The sequence below is a fragment of the Coffea eugenioides genome, chromosome 5 (genome assembly GCF_003713205.1).
Source record: "Coffea eugenioides isolate CCC68of chromosome 5, Ceug_1.0, whole genome shotgun sequence".
NCBI classification, from domain to species: Eukaryota; Viridiplantae; Streptophyta; class Magnoliopsida; order Gentianales; family Rubiaceae; genus Coffea; species Coffea eugenioides.
The window spans coordinates 51,074,955-51,095,246 of record NC_040039.1 but is presented as its reverse complement, the minus strand read 5'-3'; the positions used below and the strand labels follow the sequence as shown (position 1 = coordinate 51,095,246).

Below are 20,292 nucleotides of genomic sequence, written 5' to 3'. Positions count from 1 at the left end.
AGATTTTATGATCCAATGGTGAATTTGGATGACCACCAACCACAAACGAGAATCCAATGGTGTCACTACTATTTGATGATTATTACATTACGAGAATAAAATTAATGAAAGTACAGCAACTATATATATACATATGGTTATTATCACTGTTAGAGGAACATTCAATCATAACATGCCCTACCCATGATGATGTTCAAGAAGCTGTCAAAACTTCTCAGTGAAAGTACCTAGAATTTCGCGGATCTCACCCTTTTATTTAGTTCAAATTAACAGAGCATCTGATCATTTTCACATCTCCAACCACTTAAACTTGGGATCTTTCATTTAAAATTTATTTTGCCCCGATTTCAATGTTTTCATAGATTTGTAAAAATAAATCCTGCCGCTTACATGATTTTTGCTGGAGAGATGATTGAGAACAAACATACATTTTACTCGTCCTTTTTCTTTCCTTCTTTCTTCTTTGTTTTTTTATTTTTTCGGCAATAATAAGCAGATGGGAAGTTGAACGGAGGACAGATATCGGCACTCGCTGCCGCAAAAGCTACACTATCACTGAATGAAATTACCAGTTTTGCCATTGTGTCATTTGAGAGATAATTTGGTTCATCTTTTTCTTTCAGAGATAATTTGGTTCTTATTTACAGTGACCAATTGGTATTGATATACAAAACACATGATAGAAACGAAAAGAAAATAAACCAAAACAGAAGCCCCATGAAGCTCATCTCTTCTGTGAATAAGAAAATTTCATCTGCCTAAATCTAAGTACCAATCCTCCATACTTGAATGAAGCACCAATATCAAACCATGCATTTATGATGCCCCGCCTATTAAGGCGCCCTTGGGCAGAAGTAGAAATTTGCTCCCACGACTGCACAGAGTTCAAATGCTACAATGAAACCACTGATATCTGTGCTCAACTATTTTGAAGGCTCATCTCAAGCATATCATTTTCCTTCCTGATAGCATCAAGATCAGCTCGTAGCTTGTCAATATTCAGGCTTCTGGAAGCCATGCTTGTGAGCTTTGCTTCATAATCTGCCAATTCCCTGCGAGTTCGATCAGTCGACAAAACTTTTTCAGCTGTCTGTTCAAAGCAATCGTGGATTCTTGTCAGCAATCTATAAGCTTGCCGGGCTACTGTATCTTTTCTTGCTTCCCTGACAGAATGATGTCTTTCATTGAGCATAAATGAAATTTAAGAAAAAATTACTCGCACAATTCTGGACTAAAGGCACAAACTCAACTCCCTATATTATGTCCTACCTGAATATAGTTTCATCCACCACTGCATAAGTTCGATTAAGGCGTTCTTGGATAGAATTGCTCTCCAACTGTAGCTCCCTAGTGTCTCTTAAGATTCGCTCGATGTCAACCTCTTGCTTGCAGCTATTCTTTGTGATCTCCTTAATCCGTAAGACAAAAGATCCTCGTGATGCTACCTTGGGTTGTTTTTCTAGTTCCATGGAAAGTACAGAAAGTTCGTCCTCCCTTAACCACCAATTAAAAAAAGAAAAGGTATCTTGATGAGACGGGTGATTCATGGTGCAATCAGTAAATAGAAAGAGCCATCTACTCAACATCTTTATTTGCAGCTCTATGCTATCAATCTATAAGAATTAATTCCATCATCTGAACCCAAGATATCGTTGCTGACAAAAACTAACTTTAGGAATCCATCATGTTTAATGCACAGGTTGGATATTGATCTAGTTCAGGCGAAAATTGTTAGATATCAAACAATCATACTAAAACAAGAAACTATGATCAGCTGGCTTTGTCCTTGTTGATTTCCCAATGACTTGGTTAGGAATAGCTCATCATCTTGTCATTAGCCTAAGCCTAGATGTTTGAAACTGAAGTAGCACCAAGTAACAAAAAGATCATGCTGACAAGAAAAAGCAAACGCCTGCAGCTGAGTTAGGAGTAAACATATAAACTTAAATTTGAGTGCAGAAGTGGAGGGTTGATTTTCCCCTCAGAGACGGCATCTCGGAATTTTGCATAAAACAGCAACGAGATTTCACTCAGATGTGTCTCCTAATTAACAGGCAATGCACTTGAGCATCAGAGAGTTACCTGCTTTTCATTTCTGCTGAAATGGACACAATTTCTCTCCCGATCTCTTTCTTTTTTTGAAGCTTTTCACGGGCATCTGGTTTTGTCAAACAGACAGCCTCCACAAGATTAGTCCTTTTCTCTTCTATAGAACTTCTCAGGGCATCCCTGAAGTAATACAGACTTTCTACATCAATAATCAGTTTCATCTGTGTGCCAGTACTTAAGGGAGCACACATATTCAATTTATAGCATTAATATTGACCACTATTACTGCAAAGTCATCCATGAACACATGAAGACGAAACATATGAAACAATAATTTTGATGATGTTTAAAAAGAAAAGAGTATCCCACCACTGAAACTCAAGTTTCACAAGCTTGTCCTTTCTTGCCTCTATTTGGTCTATGAGCTGTTGGACACAAAATTGAACTGGAATCTGGCATTGTAATGCTTCTGCAGCCTTCAGCAACTCAGGCTCATCTTGCATCTGTTGTAATTTTGAAGTCTTGGCAATCCAATCCAAGAGCATTCTTTTCTGAAAAAGTATGCATTTAATCTTAGACACGATGAAAAAAATAGCAAGATAAATGCAAAAAGAACCATCTTTCCCGTGATAAGCTCAGTCAGAAAACTTCATTCCCAATTTTGGAACCTTATCATTGAGATTATACCTCTAATACAGTTATAATACCAGCTATAAGCAAATGGAAAATCAACCAGTATAAAGACAAGTTCACCTCAGTTGAAAGCTCCTCAAGAGAATTCACCCCAGGCTTCTCAAAATGTTCATGGAACCCAAGAGCAATAGTTTGCTCATCTCCACAGGCATTTGATTCTGCAACATGAATCTTATGCACTGAAGATTCTCCGGCTCCCCTAGTCATCCATCCTTCTTCATTTGAGCCTCTTGTGTCAGCTCTCCATTTTCCAACTGCACCATCCTCATCGGTTACCGAATTTCCACAGACTAAATTAGATTCGTTGGACTCTCCACGCAACGTATCTCCAGAATTGAAATTTCCGGACTCATTACTGGCTTTTTGCACATCAGAAGATTCAGCTAGCCTGCCCACTAAGAACCTCACCAACTTATACAAATCCTCCACGGAAGGATAAAGAAACTGCCTAACAAAACACACACATCATATGTCAGACAATCATGCCACATGATATCAATATTTAGCCAAAATACTGAGAGAAGTCTCAATTGAGAGTAAACACAAGTGTCTGTTTGATTTTTATGCGCGTAGTTATTTCCCAAAATAAGTAAATAAGGAATAAAGACTCTTCCTTTATGGACCCAGAGAAAGAAAAAAAGAAAAAAAAAAGTAATCCTTAGTTTCCATTTTGTACCACGATTCCATTCTCAAAGTTGCAAACAGCACTTTCTGCAATTTTTCACTTGCAATCAAACAAAAAAAAAAAAAATGAAAAAAAAAAAGAAAGAGGGAAAAGAAACAGCTTCAATAATCGAAAATTCTTCTAAACACCAACCCAAAAAAAAATCCATAAAATTGGAGAAGCCAAAAAAAAGGTACCTCGTGGAAGTTAATATCATCGATAAAACCTAGGTTTTTGAATGCAGAGGCGAGGTCGGAGCAGATATTGAAGCGGTCGGCCATGGAGTCCTCCGGCAAACATGTAGGAAACGACAGGGTTTTATCAATGAGGCAGAGCGATCGAGAGCAGATGAAGAAAAGCGTTGCTGGCGTGAGGTCTTCAATCGCCGATACTCCGGGTGGAATCGGAACCCCCGAGCTACGCAGCGAGTCAAGAAGAATCCCTTGCGAATCATCTTCCTCCATTGTTTTACTTCTGCAGGTGCTGAGAACGCCAGGGAAGCATTTAATATGTATGAGCGTTTTGGGAAGAGAGTTAAATTAAATTCCATTTTTGGCCCTATATAAAATTTATTACTATAAAATAAAAGAATTATACACTCATTGTGTATGGATTAGTGAATCTTAATGAACTGAAACGCAACATTAATAAATTTTTTGTTTTGTTTCACAGCAATGTAACTATTTCTGGACTAATATCACAGTAGTAACAACAAAATTTTATATCCAAATTCAAATTAGTTATCACGCATTCAACACAGTAATAACATATATACTACTAAATTATTAAATATATAAAAAATTAATTTAAACTATATATTCTTTTATTATTTTTATAGAAAAATGCACCTTAGTTATGAAATCTTTAACTCGTATGAAATTGGAGTTGCTTAAAATTTATTCTCCTAACATGTATCTTGATTCTCAATTTTTGCCTTAATCTTTTTGTTTTCCGGTCACTTACCACCTCAGATGACCAAACTGCCCTCTATTATATTCATTTTTTTTCTTTTTTGTTAAAAGTCTCATTCCTAAGCAAATAAAAAAATTTCTCTATGCGTTAGTTTCCTGTTTTAAAATTTTTATTCACTCAAATTTTAGTGGAATTTATGTTCTATTATTTTTTGCATATACGTTTTTTTTTGTATTAATTTGTGTCTCTTTTGTTTGACATCATTCATCAAAATAAAAAAAAAAAAATTACGTGCACCAAGAAATTATATATGATTTGTTTTTCTTTATGATTATTAAGTTACCCATCAATTATATTCTAATTAAAAAACATCCATTTTTCAATCAAAGAAATTGAAGAAAAAAATTTTCCTTCTGTATGCTTTTATAATTAGACAAACATGTTCACATGCCGTGCCGATCATTTAGACATCTTTTTTATTATTTTTCCTCTCATACATTTTTATTGCTTATTCAATTAGTATTTTCTTTACCATTTATTAAAATTAATAAAATATTTAATGTTTTTCCTAATAAATCTATTTCCCAGTTTCTCTCATTCGGTCTCGGATAGCTACCTCATTAATTATCCCCACGCTGCCCACAATATTGGCTATCGGCCCATCATCCTTCTTGTCTTTAGGGTTCGTGTTTCTCTGGCAAAGCCACAGCATACACGGACGACCTTTCTTTTGAATGGCAATGCACCCTTGAGCCTTCTGATTTAATTTATTCCACTGCATATTCCCAGCCTAAGCCACTACTAGACGACATGTATATATTCTGCCAATCTGGCCTCCCCAGATTTTCACATGTTTCGTTTACCAAATTCTCGAGAATCAAAGGGAAAAGCATATTTTATCAAAGTTGATGACGGGTTTCTGTTGGTATGCATATGCATGCTTTTGGTTCCCCGATATAAGGGGGAACCCATTACCGATTATATATTACTAGTAGTACTAAAGAACCCTCTGATACCAAATCATTTGCAATTGTAAAGTATCACTAACATATAGTATACAATTCATTCATGGATATTTTTTTGAGTTCCTCATCAAATTGGAGTCATTGGGTTTCACCAGAAATGGTAATTGTTGATCAGAACATTAAAAAAAAAAAACACAAATTTATGTACATTCTAATTCTTGATAAGTAGTAGCTTTGACCTAGAAAATTATACTACCGCCTATCCTCACTGTTTCTTACTTGAATTGTACAGTCTGACCATAATCACTGATACCTCAAAAAACAGGACAACCTTCAACTTTCACACCAGGTTCGGTTGGACATGTAGCCAAGGGACAATAGTCGTCGGTTTGAAGACCCCACCATTGTGGACCTGCAATCCCGTTGCCCTGAAGAGTGAAGTAAAGGAGTATTGCCATGAATGCAACCCCAGCATTGAGCGCAGCTGCCATGATGTAAGCGTACTTAGCCCACCATCCCTTGAACCTTCTGTAGATGTAGAAGTTGAAGAAGATTCCCACCGCTCCCCATGCAATATAGTTTATAGATCTTGCAGGTGGCATGCTGGATGTTGCTCCCAGAATAAGTGGCAGGTTGATAAGCTTGATCCATTCCTTCTCTGGATATTTTCGCGAAAGAAGCCAGACGGGGACAGGAGCCAATAGACCAACGAGAAAGAACCAGTTTACCTCCGGGTATACGCCCTCCTTGGTAAACATTTTCTTTGGGCCGATCACTCCCCATATGATTGAAGCATTGTAGAATACTTCGTCACCAGGACAAGTCCAGGGACTTCCTTCTGGCAGTAGAGAGGTGTTGCAGATGTTTTCGATCGATGTGAGCAGCCACCAAGCTGTGCCAAACTGGACTGATGCAGAGACTAGGGTTCCAATTAACTGATCACAAATAAAGATACAGGAAACTCAAATCATTTTAAACGTTTCAATAACTTCTGGGGATTTGTTTCGAAGAATGAATGATTTACCTGGACAAGAAACATGGATCTGGGAGGGACCTTCATGTAGTGACCTACTTTAAAATCACTAAGGAAGGTGAGGGCTTGAGTCATGCTAACATAGCCGTATGTCTTGAAAGTCACGTTTGCAAGGGGTCTTCCCGGATATAGATACCCAATGACCATCTCGGTGACAACATTTAGACCCACTTGCTGCACATGAAACAAGCAGAGAAATAAGCAGACATTCTCCCATATTCAAGCATCTCATCTACTATGAAAACAAATAGCTCTTCATTTCTACCTGGTTTGTAGTGGCTTGAATAATCCCAATTGGCAAGGTAAAAAACCAGGCTATGCCACATGCTAATATGAGTCCCCACCAGGGAAGTTGGAGTTGCTTGCCAAAACCTTCGCAAGTAAGAAGGGAAAGTCCAAATACTACAATCAAGATAGCGTGAAACCACCAGTTAGGAACTGCTTTGTAGTTCTTCTTCATAAGTCTGGTGTGCACATCCCCCAGTTTTCCTTTCAATGTTGTTGCTGTCTTGGTTGTTAATTCCCTTATTGTCCTGAAGCCATTTTTACCAATATATACTCGAGTAAGGTGGATAAATTGATACTGACCATAATAAAAATCAGGGAAAGGTTAAGAACGTTAACATACCCTGAATAGAATAGTGCAACATGTGACACTGTAGCTGTTAATGTTGCGAAGCTAATCCCGTAACTAAGGGCAAAAAATACACTCATGTAAAGTTTGCTGTAGCTGTTGTACCCAGCTAAATCAAAGGTGAATGTTTCATCATTCAGAATGCGGGAAATATTGTACTTGTGGCCAGTCGCATCAAAGGTCTTCGAGGAGTAGAAAGGGAATTTCTTGGCATCATAAATATTAGACCAATATGCTGCTGGAATAACCACATAGACAAACAAGAAAAAACCGACTAACGTATTGACAATGGCAAAGAGTGGAGTAGAGATGGGAGTCTTCAAGAAACTGACAACGGTATTCCAGTCCAACGCGAATGAGCCGATTCCCATGCCATGCAAACCTGAACCTAATTGTTGGGCAAGTACACTGTTTTTCCAGATGAAACAGGCGACAGAAATGCAAGATATGGCGGGGAAGAAATAGCCCGGCACGAGGTAATAAGCGAAACTGGTTGTGAACAGCAACAAGAAGAATTGGAGCCTGGTAAGTCCTCCCCTAGATCTCTTCTCCTTCTCATGTAAAGTTCTGCAATACAATCAACCAGAGCAAAAGCATTGTTTTACATATCACAGAGTAGTTTCTGATGGAAAAAATTGGAAGAGAGAGAGAGAGATAAACTATTCTATCACAGTTTAACTAACTACCATTGATGAGAAGAAAATAACAATTCGTCTCATTACTAAAAGGGGAAAATAATTCATTGATTTTTATTATTTTTTGGGTACCTGAACAACGAGACTTGAACTAGATTTTCAGGCCACCACATGTACGGAGAGTCAACTAGGACATTTCTATGCATTCCGGCCCAACCATATCCAAGCAACTATTTAGCAGAAACAGAGAATTAATAGTAAAAGATTCAATTAAAGTCCATCCAAAGTTAGTTCCTCCTAATAAATTTAAATGATAATCTTGAAACAAGATGCATCACAATCGTGTCTTACCATAGTAGTTTGCGAGAGCAAAAACGCTGCCAAAGGATTCAGCTTCCTGCGGTAGAAGGCTTTGACGATGTCGATAATGCTTATAGCATATACACCATTGGCACCACAAGCAGCGAAAATGGTGATCAAAACATGTTCTTTAAGATTGAAAGGTCCCGGGTTTAATGAGAAGGACCATTTTGTGAATGGCAAACCGATGCTTTTGTCTGGAAAGGTGGCTGCCATAAATTTCCCAAGTGGGAGCGTTACAATTTGTGCGGCCACAGCGCCAATCCAAAGACTGTTTTGGCGATAGGAGAAAAATGTGTTGACAAAAGCTAGAAGTGCGCATGAGAGGATTCCCAGAATCCACATACGAAGGGTTAAAACTGGCAAATTTGGGTTATCGGTGGCCGGAACCGTCAGCCTCACTTCTTCGATGGGTGAATCGTTCTCTTCTTCCCCATCTACGTCAACAATATGGACGTCAAAAATTGGAAACCAGTTTGTTAAATAAATACAACTGAAAAAATACTGGATATGTTCTAAGGTACAAACTGTCAGAATCCAAAAATTACTACCAGTTAACCACGAACATATACGAGTACCACACACACGAAATATGAAGAAGCTTTTGTCTCCACTAAATTATAGAGAAAAAAAAAAGTTTTTTTTCCCTTGCTGCAGGCAAAGTTACTAAATTCTTAGATTAAAGCGTATGAATAAATTTATTTTTTTTTGGGGCGGGGTGAATCCTTGAGTTCATCTACATAATGGGCTTGCTGTACACTAGATAATGGCAGACTGGGCAGAAAAATTTCGGAATGAAAAGACACATGCACACGTAGAACTGATATGATAGGCACAGAAGGATGAATAATTTAGAGGATGCAGAAGGGATGGAGGCATTGATGAATGATGATATGATCACCAGTTATTTCAAGAGTTGAGTGGTGCTTCGTTTCCTGCTGTGGCTGAGATAGAGGGACTGCATTAACATGCTCGGCCATTACTTCCTTGTTCAACCCGACCCTGCTGCTTTGGGGTTAGGGTTAAATTAAGCGTAAATAAGTTGAAGAAAATGTACACTTTCCAAGGCTATAATACCATATTTATAGCTGCCGGTTCAGTTTCTTTGGATGCAGTTTCCTTGATGAATTCCTGTTGTCATTAAATTATATATTTGCTAAATTCCCCGATTTCTTCTTACCACAAAATCAGTTGGTTTGAACTTTGAAGTGGGCAGTAGGCTAATTAAGTTACACTGAATTTGGTTGAATTTACGTGGTATGTTCAGTTATAGCATGTTTCTTGTCGTGAATTCGATCCCATTTATGTCGGAAGCTCTCTCCTTGTAGTTGTAGGAGTCACCAACTTGGCCATTAAGTTCGGAGATTCCGATCACTACTTTGGTTATATATTGGATTCTCACAGTCAACTAATCTCGAGTTGTGTTCTTGAACCCAGTTTTTTCCTTTTATCGGGAAAGAAAAAAGCTAATTATTTAAACAAATTAGTGTTTCGTTAATTTGGTTCATTAATATTAGGGTCTGTTTGATAACATAAAAAAGTGTTGAATTTGAACTTTTTCAGACATTTAGATGTTTTGAATGTTTGATAAATGAAAATTCATTTGCTGAACTTGTTAAGTAGTGCTGAACTTTTGTATATTTTTTTCAACATAAGAATCCTAACTGAATACTTAATTCTGATAAGAATCAATAGAATTACTTCAACTACCTTATCTTATCTACCAAATCTACCATTATTTATTAATTATGTTCAAAATTCATATATAATTAAACAATCTAATATTTGTTATAAAACTAATCAAATAAACTACTATAATATCAAGTGAAATATTGGAGAAAGAAGTAGAGAAAGAAGTAGAGAAATGGAGAGTGATATTCTTATATTCCAATAAGATATACCAAAGTCCTCACAAAGGGTGTCAATGTACCTCTATATATAGGTACTACAAGATTAAAGGTACATCAATTCTATTAAACACCCACTACTACAAGAATATGAAGAAACCTATGAAACGGTTTCTCCACTACATGAATAGATTTATGGATTGTAACTTCTATACATAATGTATCCATAAATCAAGAATTAATTCTCTTGGGAATACAAAGGGACATCCATACTTTTAATTGTTTCATAAAACTCCCCCTTGGATGTCCATTACACAAAGAATATGCCTCGTTAAAACCTTACCAGGGAAAAACCCATCGGGACAAAAACCCTAGTGAAGGAAAAAGAGTACACTATTCTTGTGTATTAATTTCTCCCCCTGATGCAAACATCATTTGAGATCTTTTAATTGTCGCATTCAAATATTCTTCAATTGCACTGAGATATGGTACTTCAGAACCAAGTGTCTCTTCATCTTCCTATCGCGGTCTAAAAGGATCCTTATTAGGATCTAATGATCTGACAACTGTTGGAGTACTTAATGTATATGTGCCTTATCCATATAAAATCGCTTTAATACCTTCCGGGTATATGCAGTTTAGTGGACAAAAATTTCATTTTTTAAATGCTCAATTTGTAAATCAAGGTAGAATTTTGTTTTTCCAAAATCTTTGATCTCAAATTCTTTTTTCAAATATTCAACACTATTTTGAATCTCTTCAGGAGTTCCAATTAAATTTAGATCATCCACATACACCGTAATTATCACAAAATTTGATCCATTTTTCTTGATAAAAACACATGGACATATTGGATCATTGGTATAACCTTCTTTTGTCAGACATTCATTGAGACGGTTATACCACATACGTCCAGATTGTTTGAGCCCATACAGAGACCTTTGTAATTTAATAGAATAAATATTTTTAGGATTTGATTTGCATGCTTCAGGCATGTTGAATCTTTCGGGAATTCTTATATAAATATCATTTTCAAGATTCCCATATAAATATGCAGTAACGACGTCCATTAGACGCATATCTAATTTTTCATGTACTGCAAAACTCACAATATATCTAAATGTGATAGCATCCACTACTGGTGAATATGTTTCATCATAATCAAATCCAGACCTTTGTGAAAATCCTTGGGCTACAAGTCTTACTTTATACTTCACAATTTCATTTTTCTCATTTCTTTTTCTCACAAATACCCATTTATCTTCTACGGGCTTTACACCTTCAAGTGTTTGGACTACAGGTCCAAAAACTTTTCTTTTAACTAATAAATCCAATTCAGATTAGATCGCATCTTTCCACTTTCCCAATCATTTCTATACCGACATTCATCAACCGATCTAGATTCAAGATCTTCATTAACTTCTATAATATCAAGTGCTACATTTCATTAGACTCCAATTAAATTTTTTATGATTTCATTCTCTTCAGGAGTTAGCTCTTCAGGAGCAACCTCTTCAAGAGGTTGAATTTTGTCATGACATTTATTTAATCTCCGGAGTTATTCGAAATCAATTTATACCTTATTTAGGTAGGCCGGCCTTAAATTTATTTTGTAGCACTTGTGCATGTCCTTCAGGGACATCAATTTTAATCGGAGTATTTCCTGCAGGAATAGTTGATTTAATGACTCTTCTGGAGTCGATAAATATAACTTTCTACAAATGAAGAATTTCTTGAACTTTTAGTTCACATTATTTTGTATGAGGATCGAGGAAATTCAATTTTTCAGATGATTTCCTTTCGGTTGATTTCTTCCTCCCCCTAATGTCGGGAATCGTAACTCATCAGAATAAATAAATCATTTAATAGATCACCCATCAAATATTTTACGATATTTAATCGTAAAAAGTGATTCATACCCGACATAAATTCTTTTTTTTGGAGCCATATATAATATAAAGGGGGTATGTATAAATATTTGTCGGCTCTCAAATATTTTCACTTTCGTCAAATCATATATCTATTGGGATCAGTAAACTACTGGTTTACTGCAGGTGATGATTATAAATCAAATGAGAATGAAGACAACTATATCGATAACCATTTCTCTCTCGAATGGTTATTATGATATAATTAACCTTTATCTCATTTGATTTCTAAACATGATCTCGATTATTGTCTCATTTAGTGTCTCAATTTGATATCCATTTCAACGGATATTCAAATTCAATAAATTTTTCGAGACATGGTAAAAAGTAGTACTTTATTCATGATAAACTTTTCTCCTACAGGGAGAAATATAGTAGTGGCTCTTCTGGAGCTTTCAATCACTTGAGCACTACCACTGATTGTGTATGTTTCTCTTATTAGAATATAGTGTATATCGTAGCACTTATCAACGAGACACATATCATTGTCACCATAATCCTTTGATCCCAAATATTTAACATCCATTTCTTCTCCAGGAAGAAAAGTTAATTACTATCATAAATTAAATCAAGCATCATACACCTTCAGGGTGTTTAAAGAAATTGGTCATGTGAAGATGATATTATAATTTTGATTCGTCAAATGTACTTCGGGACATTTATCTTCAGAATTCTTATTTTCTTGTCCTTATCATTATTATCCCACTTCAAGTGGTAGCTTTTTCTCTTGTCATGATAAAATATATATTTACCAAAATCATAGTCATGGCAGCAACCATAACTAATAAATTGAAATTTAGTCACATTCACTTCAGGCAATGGACTAGAACTAGCATACAATAAGTACAGAATACTTCTCAAATTTTCTCTCAATATTGTCACTACAGGAGCATATTCGAGAAATCAATTGTGGAGAATATCATTTTCAATATATCTTATGAGTAAAATTCTCTCGACACAATTTCAACTGAGAAGTAATTCTGAAGATTGCATAATTATGTTCTTGTAGCCACAGGTAAATTTATCATACCAGGCTTTTGAAATAATGACCATCTTCTAGTGGCCAAATATTTTCGTTAAACAACGACCATCTTCAGGTGGTCGAATCTTTTTCTTTAAATATTTCAAAGGACAAGTAGATTCTCGAATATAATTGATTTTCTATAATAGCATCTCCAAAACTCAATGTATCAGAATATAAGTATTTATAACAAATAATTATAAAGATAAATAAGTAGAATTAAAAGGAAAAATATTACCTCAAAGATGTCAAACAATATATGTTTGTGTTTAGTGGTTGCTCAACAGCAGGTACTTGTATTTTGCGATAATTCAAATATTAGCCATAAGAAATTGAAATAAGTTTGTGGGTCAGAAATTTACCTCAGAAGTTACTTGAAGAAATACGGGCAGAATTTTGGCAGAATCTTGTGTTTCACTTTTGTTCAAGGTAGAGCCTCCGTTTTCACCTTTTGCTCAAAAGTAGAGACTCGTGCTGATAACGTGTTATAAAACTAATCAAATAAGCTACTATAATATCAAGTGAAATATTGGAGAAAGAAGTAGAGAAAGAAGTAGAGAAATGGAGAGTGATATTCTTATATTCCAATAAGATACCAAAGTCCTCACAAAGGGTGTCAATGTACCTCTATATATAGGTACTACAAGATTAAAGGTACATCAATTCTATTAAACACCCACTACTACAAGAATATGAAGAAACCTATGAAACGGTTTCTCCACTACATGAATAGATTTATGGATTGTAACTTCTATACATAATGTATCCATAAATCAAGAATTAATTCTTTTGGGAATACAAAGGGACATCCATACTTTTAATTGTTTCATAACAATATTCTCTATCTAATGATTTTCTATTTCTCCTTTCTCCCTTTTGAATGACTTTCACTTCTTCTCCATACTCCTCATATAATATAATTCATTTTTTATATTGATTTGATTTAAAAATAAATATTGTCATTTTCATATCTAACATTTTTAGCTAATTAAATCATAGGTTCTATTTCTTTTTTGGATAAAAAGATATAAGGGCAAAATTGTCAAATTTAACTTATTAAATATTCAGTTATAAATGTTTATCAAACAGTATAAATAAGTTTAGCACTAAAATTCAGACATTCATATATTTCTTTTTAATGCTTAAAATTCAGCAAATTAATTATTTTAATATTTAAATTTCAAAATTCAGACTTCAGAATTCAGATTCAATTTTATCAAACGGAACCTTAGAGTGTTTCGTTATTAGTGTTTTCCATTTATTAGTCTTTCGTTAATATGGTTCATTCGAAAAATCTGACTACTAGGAACAGCAGTCAACACATAATATATAGTCTCACCGCACTGTGACATCTGACGAGCATTCAATTCCTGTACGTCCCTACCGTACGCCCCAAACAAAAGTAAAGTAAAGAAAACTCGCGTGCCTACAATTTTCTGGATGATAGTTTTCCGTCTTTATTTTTAAAATGATAATTTCGCTTTTCTTACAAAATCAAGTAAATAAATTTTGATCGTAATCTAAATTTTTAACCATCTTTTATTCTGAATTCATCATATAACACAAACATGATCATTTTTTTAGAGACAAAAAGATTACATGTTATATGTAATTAAAAAAATAACTTGATTGATATTCATTTTTTGCCCTAAAATGGTAGGATCTCACACAAATTATATTCATTTTTTCTTAAAAAATAAGATTGCACTGGTTTTTATCACTGAAAAGGTGAGATCTAACTTTTTTTTTGTATAAAAATATGACTGCATGTTGGTCATATGGTAATTTTCAGATTAAAAAGTGGTCCGAAACTTAAATCAAGACAAATTTGCTAATTTGAATTTGTAAAGGACGTAAAATTAATATTTTAAAAGTGAAGGATGAAAAAATTAATTTGACAAAATGTGAAAGATATTTTAAATGATTTTCTCAAAATTGAAACTGCTGAAAAACCAAACTAGAGGAAAGCCGTTTAAGGTTTTTTTTTTCTTGAAAATAAAAGTTGTTTAATTAGTTATATGTGAAAAGGACATATTCTAGTAGAAACTTAATCACAATATAAAAGAGATTTCACAGTCAATTAAGACCACTGTGTTTGTGTTAGTATAAACTTAAGCTACACCATTATTTGTGTGTTATTATAAATCTTCAATGCTCGGTTATTCTTAGCAAAAATCAAGGACCACTAATACTAGTCAAATTTTGATTGTACTTCCAAAATTACCTTTTTTTTTATTCTCTTGAAACGATTGTTCGATTCATGACAAAAAAGAGTTTATTGTAGAAAAATTAATTTAGACAGAAGGTCCTGAGAAATACATAACAAGTTCAGACGGAAAATTTTTCCTGATTGCCAATAAAAGAAAGTCGTGTTGGCCAGCAGCGGTTTCAGTTGCACTTGCACAGAAACGATCCAAATCCCGTGAGTTGGACAAAATTAGTTCCCGAGCAGTACTACTTGGTCTAAAACCCTAAAGCCCTAAACCCTTTGCAGTATTCCAACGAAAATCTCCCAATCATTCTTCTTCTTCTTCTACTCAATCTGCCAAATTGACTGCTGAAGAAAAGAGAATCCCTCCCATTTTTTTGAGCTTGCAATATTTCGCATGACGTCCTCTGAATCGAACACAGAAGTTGATAGTAGCTGGAGTGGGAGTGAATATGAGAAAGAGCGAACTCCAAAGATTCCAGTTTGGGATTTGCCGGATGTCCCCAAAGGGAATCTGCCATCCCATCTTCAGCTTCAGAGAACCCGTGTTGTCTGCAATAAAGAAGCCCCAACTCATGTAGTACTCTGTACATTTAGTAATATATTATTGTTGATTATCTGATTAATTAGGAGATTTCTCCATCTTTTTTTAAAAAGGAAAAAAATTTGATTGGTTTTTTATGGGTTTTGAAGACAGAGAATATACAATATTCGGGTGCATATGCGGCCATGGGAGTTGATAACAGCTTACGGCTTGATGACTTTAGAAAGAATTTAAGAGTGGAAGTTGTTAGACTTACGGAGGATGATATCGAGTTTGATTTGATTGGTATTGATGCTTCACTTGCCAACGCTTTTCGCAGAATTCTCATAGCTGAGGTAAGTTCTATAAAGTTTTCTTCTTTTTTTTTTTCCCGAAGTTCCTATTCAGACAAGATGGGATGATATGTTCTCTAGGCGTTGTTCAATTTATTACTTGCTTACATTTGTTGGCTGGAATTGGTGCTTTGAGTTTAGATGATTGAAGCCTGAATCTTCTAGTGAAATCCCTTTTGGGATAATCAATCTGTTTGCGTATCTGAGAAATTAGGGGTTAGCTTTGCCGAACTTTTGTGAAGCTGGTAGTTTTGATTTTTAATAGCTACCTGAGGTTTGTAACAGCTACTTAAGATGACATTTTTGGGCATGATGGAGAGAAGGGAGGAAAAAAAAGATACAGAAGAGATGAACAATGGGTAGCATTCATTATAATTTAACAGTTGTTGGCTGTAATAGTTGCTATTCTTTTTAGGCCTTTGTGAAATGAAATGTAAAGCAACATCTTTTCCTGCTTAAGATGAAATCATAATCAATACCGAAATATACAGGCTGTTGCTCGTTTTCATGGGTCAAAATAATTAAGCATGCATTACACGGTTGTCTTGAAGGTGAATCTGCCCTTACATTTCTTCCCTTGATCTTTGGTTTCTATTGCAGCTTCCAACGATAGCTATTGAAAAGGTGCTTATTGCTAACAACACATCTGTCATTCAAGATGAGGTGCTTGCCCACAGACTGGGTCTTATACCACTCCAGGTTGACCCAAGGCTGTTTGAGTATATTTCAGGTCTTATATCTACATTGTTGTTTGTTTGCATTTGTACAGTAATCCATCCTGAATGCAAGGGGAAAAAAATGTATTAAGATAGAGGAAAACCATTTACCGCCTGCCGCTCCCCCTCCCCCCCTTCCTACCAAAAAAATCGAACTCCTTTGGCATTTTGCTGATGCAAGTCATTTTCCGTGCTTTCCAGAAAATGATATCCCAAATGAGAAGAACACCATTGTCTTCAAACTCCATGCTCGGTGTGAAAAAGGTGGTCCAAGGAGTACAGGTAATATTCATGCAGTCTAATCTTCTAGATTAATCTTTTAGTTTTTCTTTTCTTTTTTCAAGTCAATTTATCTGGAAAATGCATGGCTTTGAGATGCTACTTCTGGGTCTATCATCCTTGTCACTATTTTGCAGTTAAATCAGATGAGCTGAAGTGGTTACCAAATGGGAGTGAATTTCTACTGGCCACAGAAAATTCAGCTTCAAATACAGCATCAAAACAAAAAACTTATACTTCTTTTATTTCGAGCCAAGACTCTCTACCAGAATTTTCCAACAATCCTATTGCGCCCAAGTATCCGGATATTATTATTGCAAAACTTGGACCTGGCCAGGTAAGGAAGGCTTTGGTTTTGCACTTGTATATGCTATTGATTTGCTGTTGATGCAAGGTATTCATTATTGGATCTGTTCATTTTCAGTCAGGCTGTTTAACTTAAACCATGATATTATTGATTCTGGTTTATGAACAAGGTCGAAAGCAGCTTTATACTTTGCAATGAAAACTTGAGAATTGATTTTGCATGATCTGAGAAATTTGGCTTCCTTCTTATTGAAATCTTAATGCTGGCTTTTATAGGAAATTGAGCTAGAAGCACATGCTGTCAAAGGCATGGGTAAGACCCATGCAAAGTGGTCCCCAGTGGCAACTGCTTGGTATAGGATGCTCCCTGAGGTACTTCAAAACGTTTGTTTATTTCATTCATTTCTCTTTTCTTTAGCAGGAGTTGTACCTTTGTATTCATACCTCAAAACGTCAATTTGTATTAGAACATGTATTCATAGTTCTTAGTTCTTGATTTGTAGGTAGTGTTGTTGCAAGAAGTTAAAGGGGTCAAAGCAGAAGAACTAGTGAACAAATGTCCTGTTAAAGTCTTTGACATTGAAGACATTGGAAAAGGTTAGTTGACCTGCAGCAAGTTGATGAACATGCAGTATTCTTGACTGCATGCAGTATTCTTTCTGAAATAAGCAGATTTAATTGAAAATTTTTATTCATGTATGATTGCCGCGTAGGTGGCAAAAGGGCAAATGTGGCGCGACCACGAAGTTGCACACTTTGTAGAGAATGTATAAGAGGAGATGGATGGGAGAAGTTTGTGGCTCTGCGACGTGTGAAGGATCATTTCATCTGTAAGTAAATTGTTAGTTGTGCTGTTAAAGCTAAAGTGCAATATCAACCCTGGAAGCCTGACTTCTGAAGTAACAGCTTCAAACCCTTTATTTGAAATGACTGAAGAGCAAAAGTATTTATGAAATATGATTCTTTATCAATGTTCCCGGATTTTTCTTCTGGCACAAAAAGATGTGCTTTTGTCTTTTCCTGGCACTTCATTAGAGTAAATTGTCTAAAACCCTGTGCTCTTAAATGTTCGAATATTAAGATTGACCAGTAAAAACCGTTCCTAAATAATCTTCAAATGCAGAAATTTATGTTTTTAAGTTTTATGAGTAGAATTAATTTACATAATTTGTACGTGACAATCTGTATGCAAATCCTTATTGATTTGTTAATTAATTTTTTTGGTAGTTACCGTAGAGTCAACCGGAGCACTGCCTCCTGAAGTGTTGTTTACTGAAGCTGTGAAGATCTTGGAGGACAAATGTGAACGGGTGATTACCGAGCTCTCATAGTTTGTTGAAAGCCAGTCTCCTGTTGCTGGGAAGATAAGGATGTTGATTTATGTTTCTCATTATTCAGGTATTGCAAGACCCCTTCTCCCTCCCTCCTCCCCCAAAAACAACAACAAAAAAAAAGGAGAAGAAGAAAGAAAGGAAGAAGAATCTGATTTGCCATCTGAGTATATGGGGAAGAAATACGATTGTACTGTACTTCAGCAAACACTATTTCTTCCTGTTGAATGAGAAAAGAATAATATATCATTTCAGTTTTTGCGCATGAGAGAACAGTAGTAGTGTTTTAGCTACTCAATAGTCTTATGAATGAATACCAAAACAGGAGGGTGGTGACATTCTTCCTAGCGCAAATCATTGGAGTAGACTTGCTTTGATGAGGCTTCTTGCTCATCATCTTTGGTTTTATGCTTTCTGTCTGACAAGAAAGGTTTTGCGCTGCAAAATCTGCTCGCAAAACCTGTAATTGATTTTTGTAAAGTCACGCCGTAATTGTATGGGGTTGAATGTAGTAACAGATAATTACCTATTGCCTTGATTTAAGGGCGTCTTGAAGTTCCTTTAGAATCATTTCATGTGTCACACTGCCCAATTTTTATTGGCAAATGTGCCATACTAACTTACCGACTTACTGTTTTTTTTATTATTATTTCCGATATTAATTACCGTTATCTTGCTTCGACAGTTCATTAGCTGACATACTGTCCTGTACCGAAATGCCCCAACTCTTTTAACTTTCTATTATGGTTGATTACGTGTTTTAAGGCATGTTTATACCTTTTTTTACAACACACGACAAGTTTTTACGTACGCTGAAGTTTCGATTTTTCAATCAACGTTTTGAGTTCTTGAAAAAAAAAAAAAAATCAACGTTTTGAGTTAATGCAAAACAAGTTGAACTACAGAAATATCAATAACAAAAAAAAAAACGTAATAATTTTGTTTACATGAAAAATTAAAACTTGTGTTGGATTTATTTTTCCATATACTACATGTGTTTGGTGAATCAAGAGCAGCTGGTGGTTGGGAAACAAGAATTACAGTTGCAAATATATACACATGTGCTTCAATGGTCTTACTGCAAATGTTTTCCCTTTTATGAATGAATGTGCCAAAGGCATTTTTATTTTACGTCGAGTAAAAAATCTAGGGAGCTCTTAATTAATTATTGCCCGTTGTTTTCTTATTCAATTTTTTTTTTTTTTTAAAAAAAAGGGATTTTTATGTTTCAAAAATGAACTTATTATTGTCAGACTCAGACCATGTGGAGGATGGAATGAAATTGGCCTGGACAATAATGCTTTCTTAATAAATTGTTGGTTTAATTACTAGTAGTAATTATTAGTAGAGTAATAGCGCTAGTCTATATGATAGTACCCTACACAGTAGCCCAACTCAGCCAAGATGAAGATGCCCTGATTTGAGCTGGAGTGAGTGGGGGACCACATTATGATATGCACTGATGCTGGCAAGTAAGGACATGAGAGGTCATTACCCAAGTAAATCATGCCTCAAATGGGGAAATGAAGAAAAAATTCGAAAGTGGGCCCCGAGCATGAGGGACAGGTTGGAGCCTGTGGAGGCCCATATGTTGATTCAGAGCCTAGTGTTTGGGACAAAATACAATGAAATAATTGAACATGAAAAGCTTCACTTTAGCTTTGTGTCTTTGACCCCCCATCACCATGTTCTCACTCTCTCTCTCTCTCTCTCTCTCTCTCTCTCACACCTACACACATTTCTAATTTGTGCATTGGTAATTTGGACCGAAAGAAAAATATAATAGTAATATATTAGTAGAGCAGACAGCAGAGAGACTGAATGAAAAATACAC

The 20,292-nt window shown here is 35.4% G+C and overlaps 3 protein-coding genes across 5 annotated transcripts; 1 reads left to right on the top strand and 2 right to left on the bottom strand.

Annotated features, from left to right (window-relative positions):
* Nucleotides 1-588: 588 nt before the first annotated feature.
* On the bottom strand, nt 589-3,891 carry LOC113770720 (coiled-coil domain-containing protein 22 homolog). 2 transcript variants are annotated; one of them, XM_027315280.1, is made up of 6 exons: nt 3,604-3,891; nt 2,803-3,186; nt 2,419-2,600; nt 2,083-2,229; nt 1,270-1,494; nt 589-1,163 (listed from the first exon to the last, which is right to left on the bottom strand). In XM_027315280.1, exons 1-6 carry the CDS (start codon nt 3,868-3,870, stop codon nt 920-922), a joined length of 1,449 nt encoding a protein of 482 aa, XP_027171081.1. In that variant the 5' UTR covers nt 3,871-3,891; the 3' UTR covers nt 589-919. The 2 variants fall into 2 exon arrangements, with proteins under 2 accessions (XP_027171081.1, XP_027171082.1); XM_027315281.1 differs by having other exon boundaries at nt 2,803-3,190; nt 3,604-3,722.
* Nucleotides 3,892-5,597: 1,706 nt separating this feature from the next.
* LOC113771978 (oligopeptide transporter 1-like) lies at nt 5,598-8,925 on the bottom strand. Its single transcript, XM_027316520.1, has 7 exons — nt 8,847-8,925; nt 7,937-8,382; nt 7,718-7,815; nt 6,945-7,517; nt 6,582-6,849; nt 6,308-6,490; nt 5,598-6,218 (listed from the first exon to the last, which is right to left on the bottom strand). Exons 1-7 carry the CDS (start codon nt 8,923-8,925, stop codon nt 5,598-5,600), a joined length of 2,268 nt encoding a protein of 755 aa, XP_027172321.1.
* Nucleotides 8,926-15,200: 6,275 nt separating this feature from the next.
* On the top strand, nt 15,201-19,001 carry LOC113770795 (DNA-directed RNA polymerases I and III subunit RPAC1). 2 transcript variants are annotated; one of them, XM_027315377.1, is made up of 9 exons: nt 15,201-15,527; nt 15,644-15,829; nt 16,427-16,556; nt 16,744-16,824; nt 16,959-17,158; nt 17,404-17,499; nt 17,631-17,724; nt 17,841-17,957; nt 18,355-19,001. In XM_027315377.1, the coding sequence occupies exons 1-9, from the start codon at nt 15,348-15,350 to the stop codon at nt 18,456-18,458; spliced, it is 1,188 nt and encodes a 395-aa protein (XP_027171178.1). In that variant the 5' UTR covers nt 15,201-15,347; the 3' UTR covers nt 18,459-19,001. The 2 variants fall into 2 exon arrangements, with proteins under 2 accessions (XP_027171178.1, XP_027171179.1); XM_027315378.1 differs by having other exon boundaries at nt 15,438-15,527; nt 15,648-15,829.
* The last annotated feature ends 1,291 nt before the right edge of the window (nt 19,002-20,292 follow it).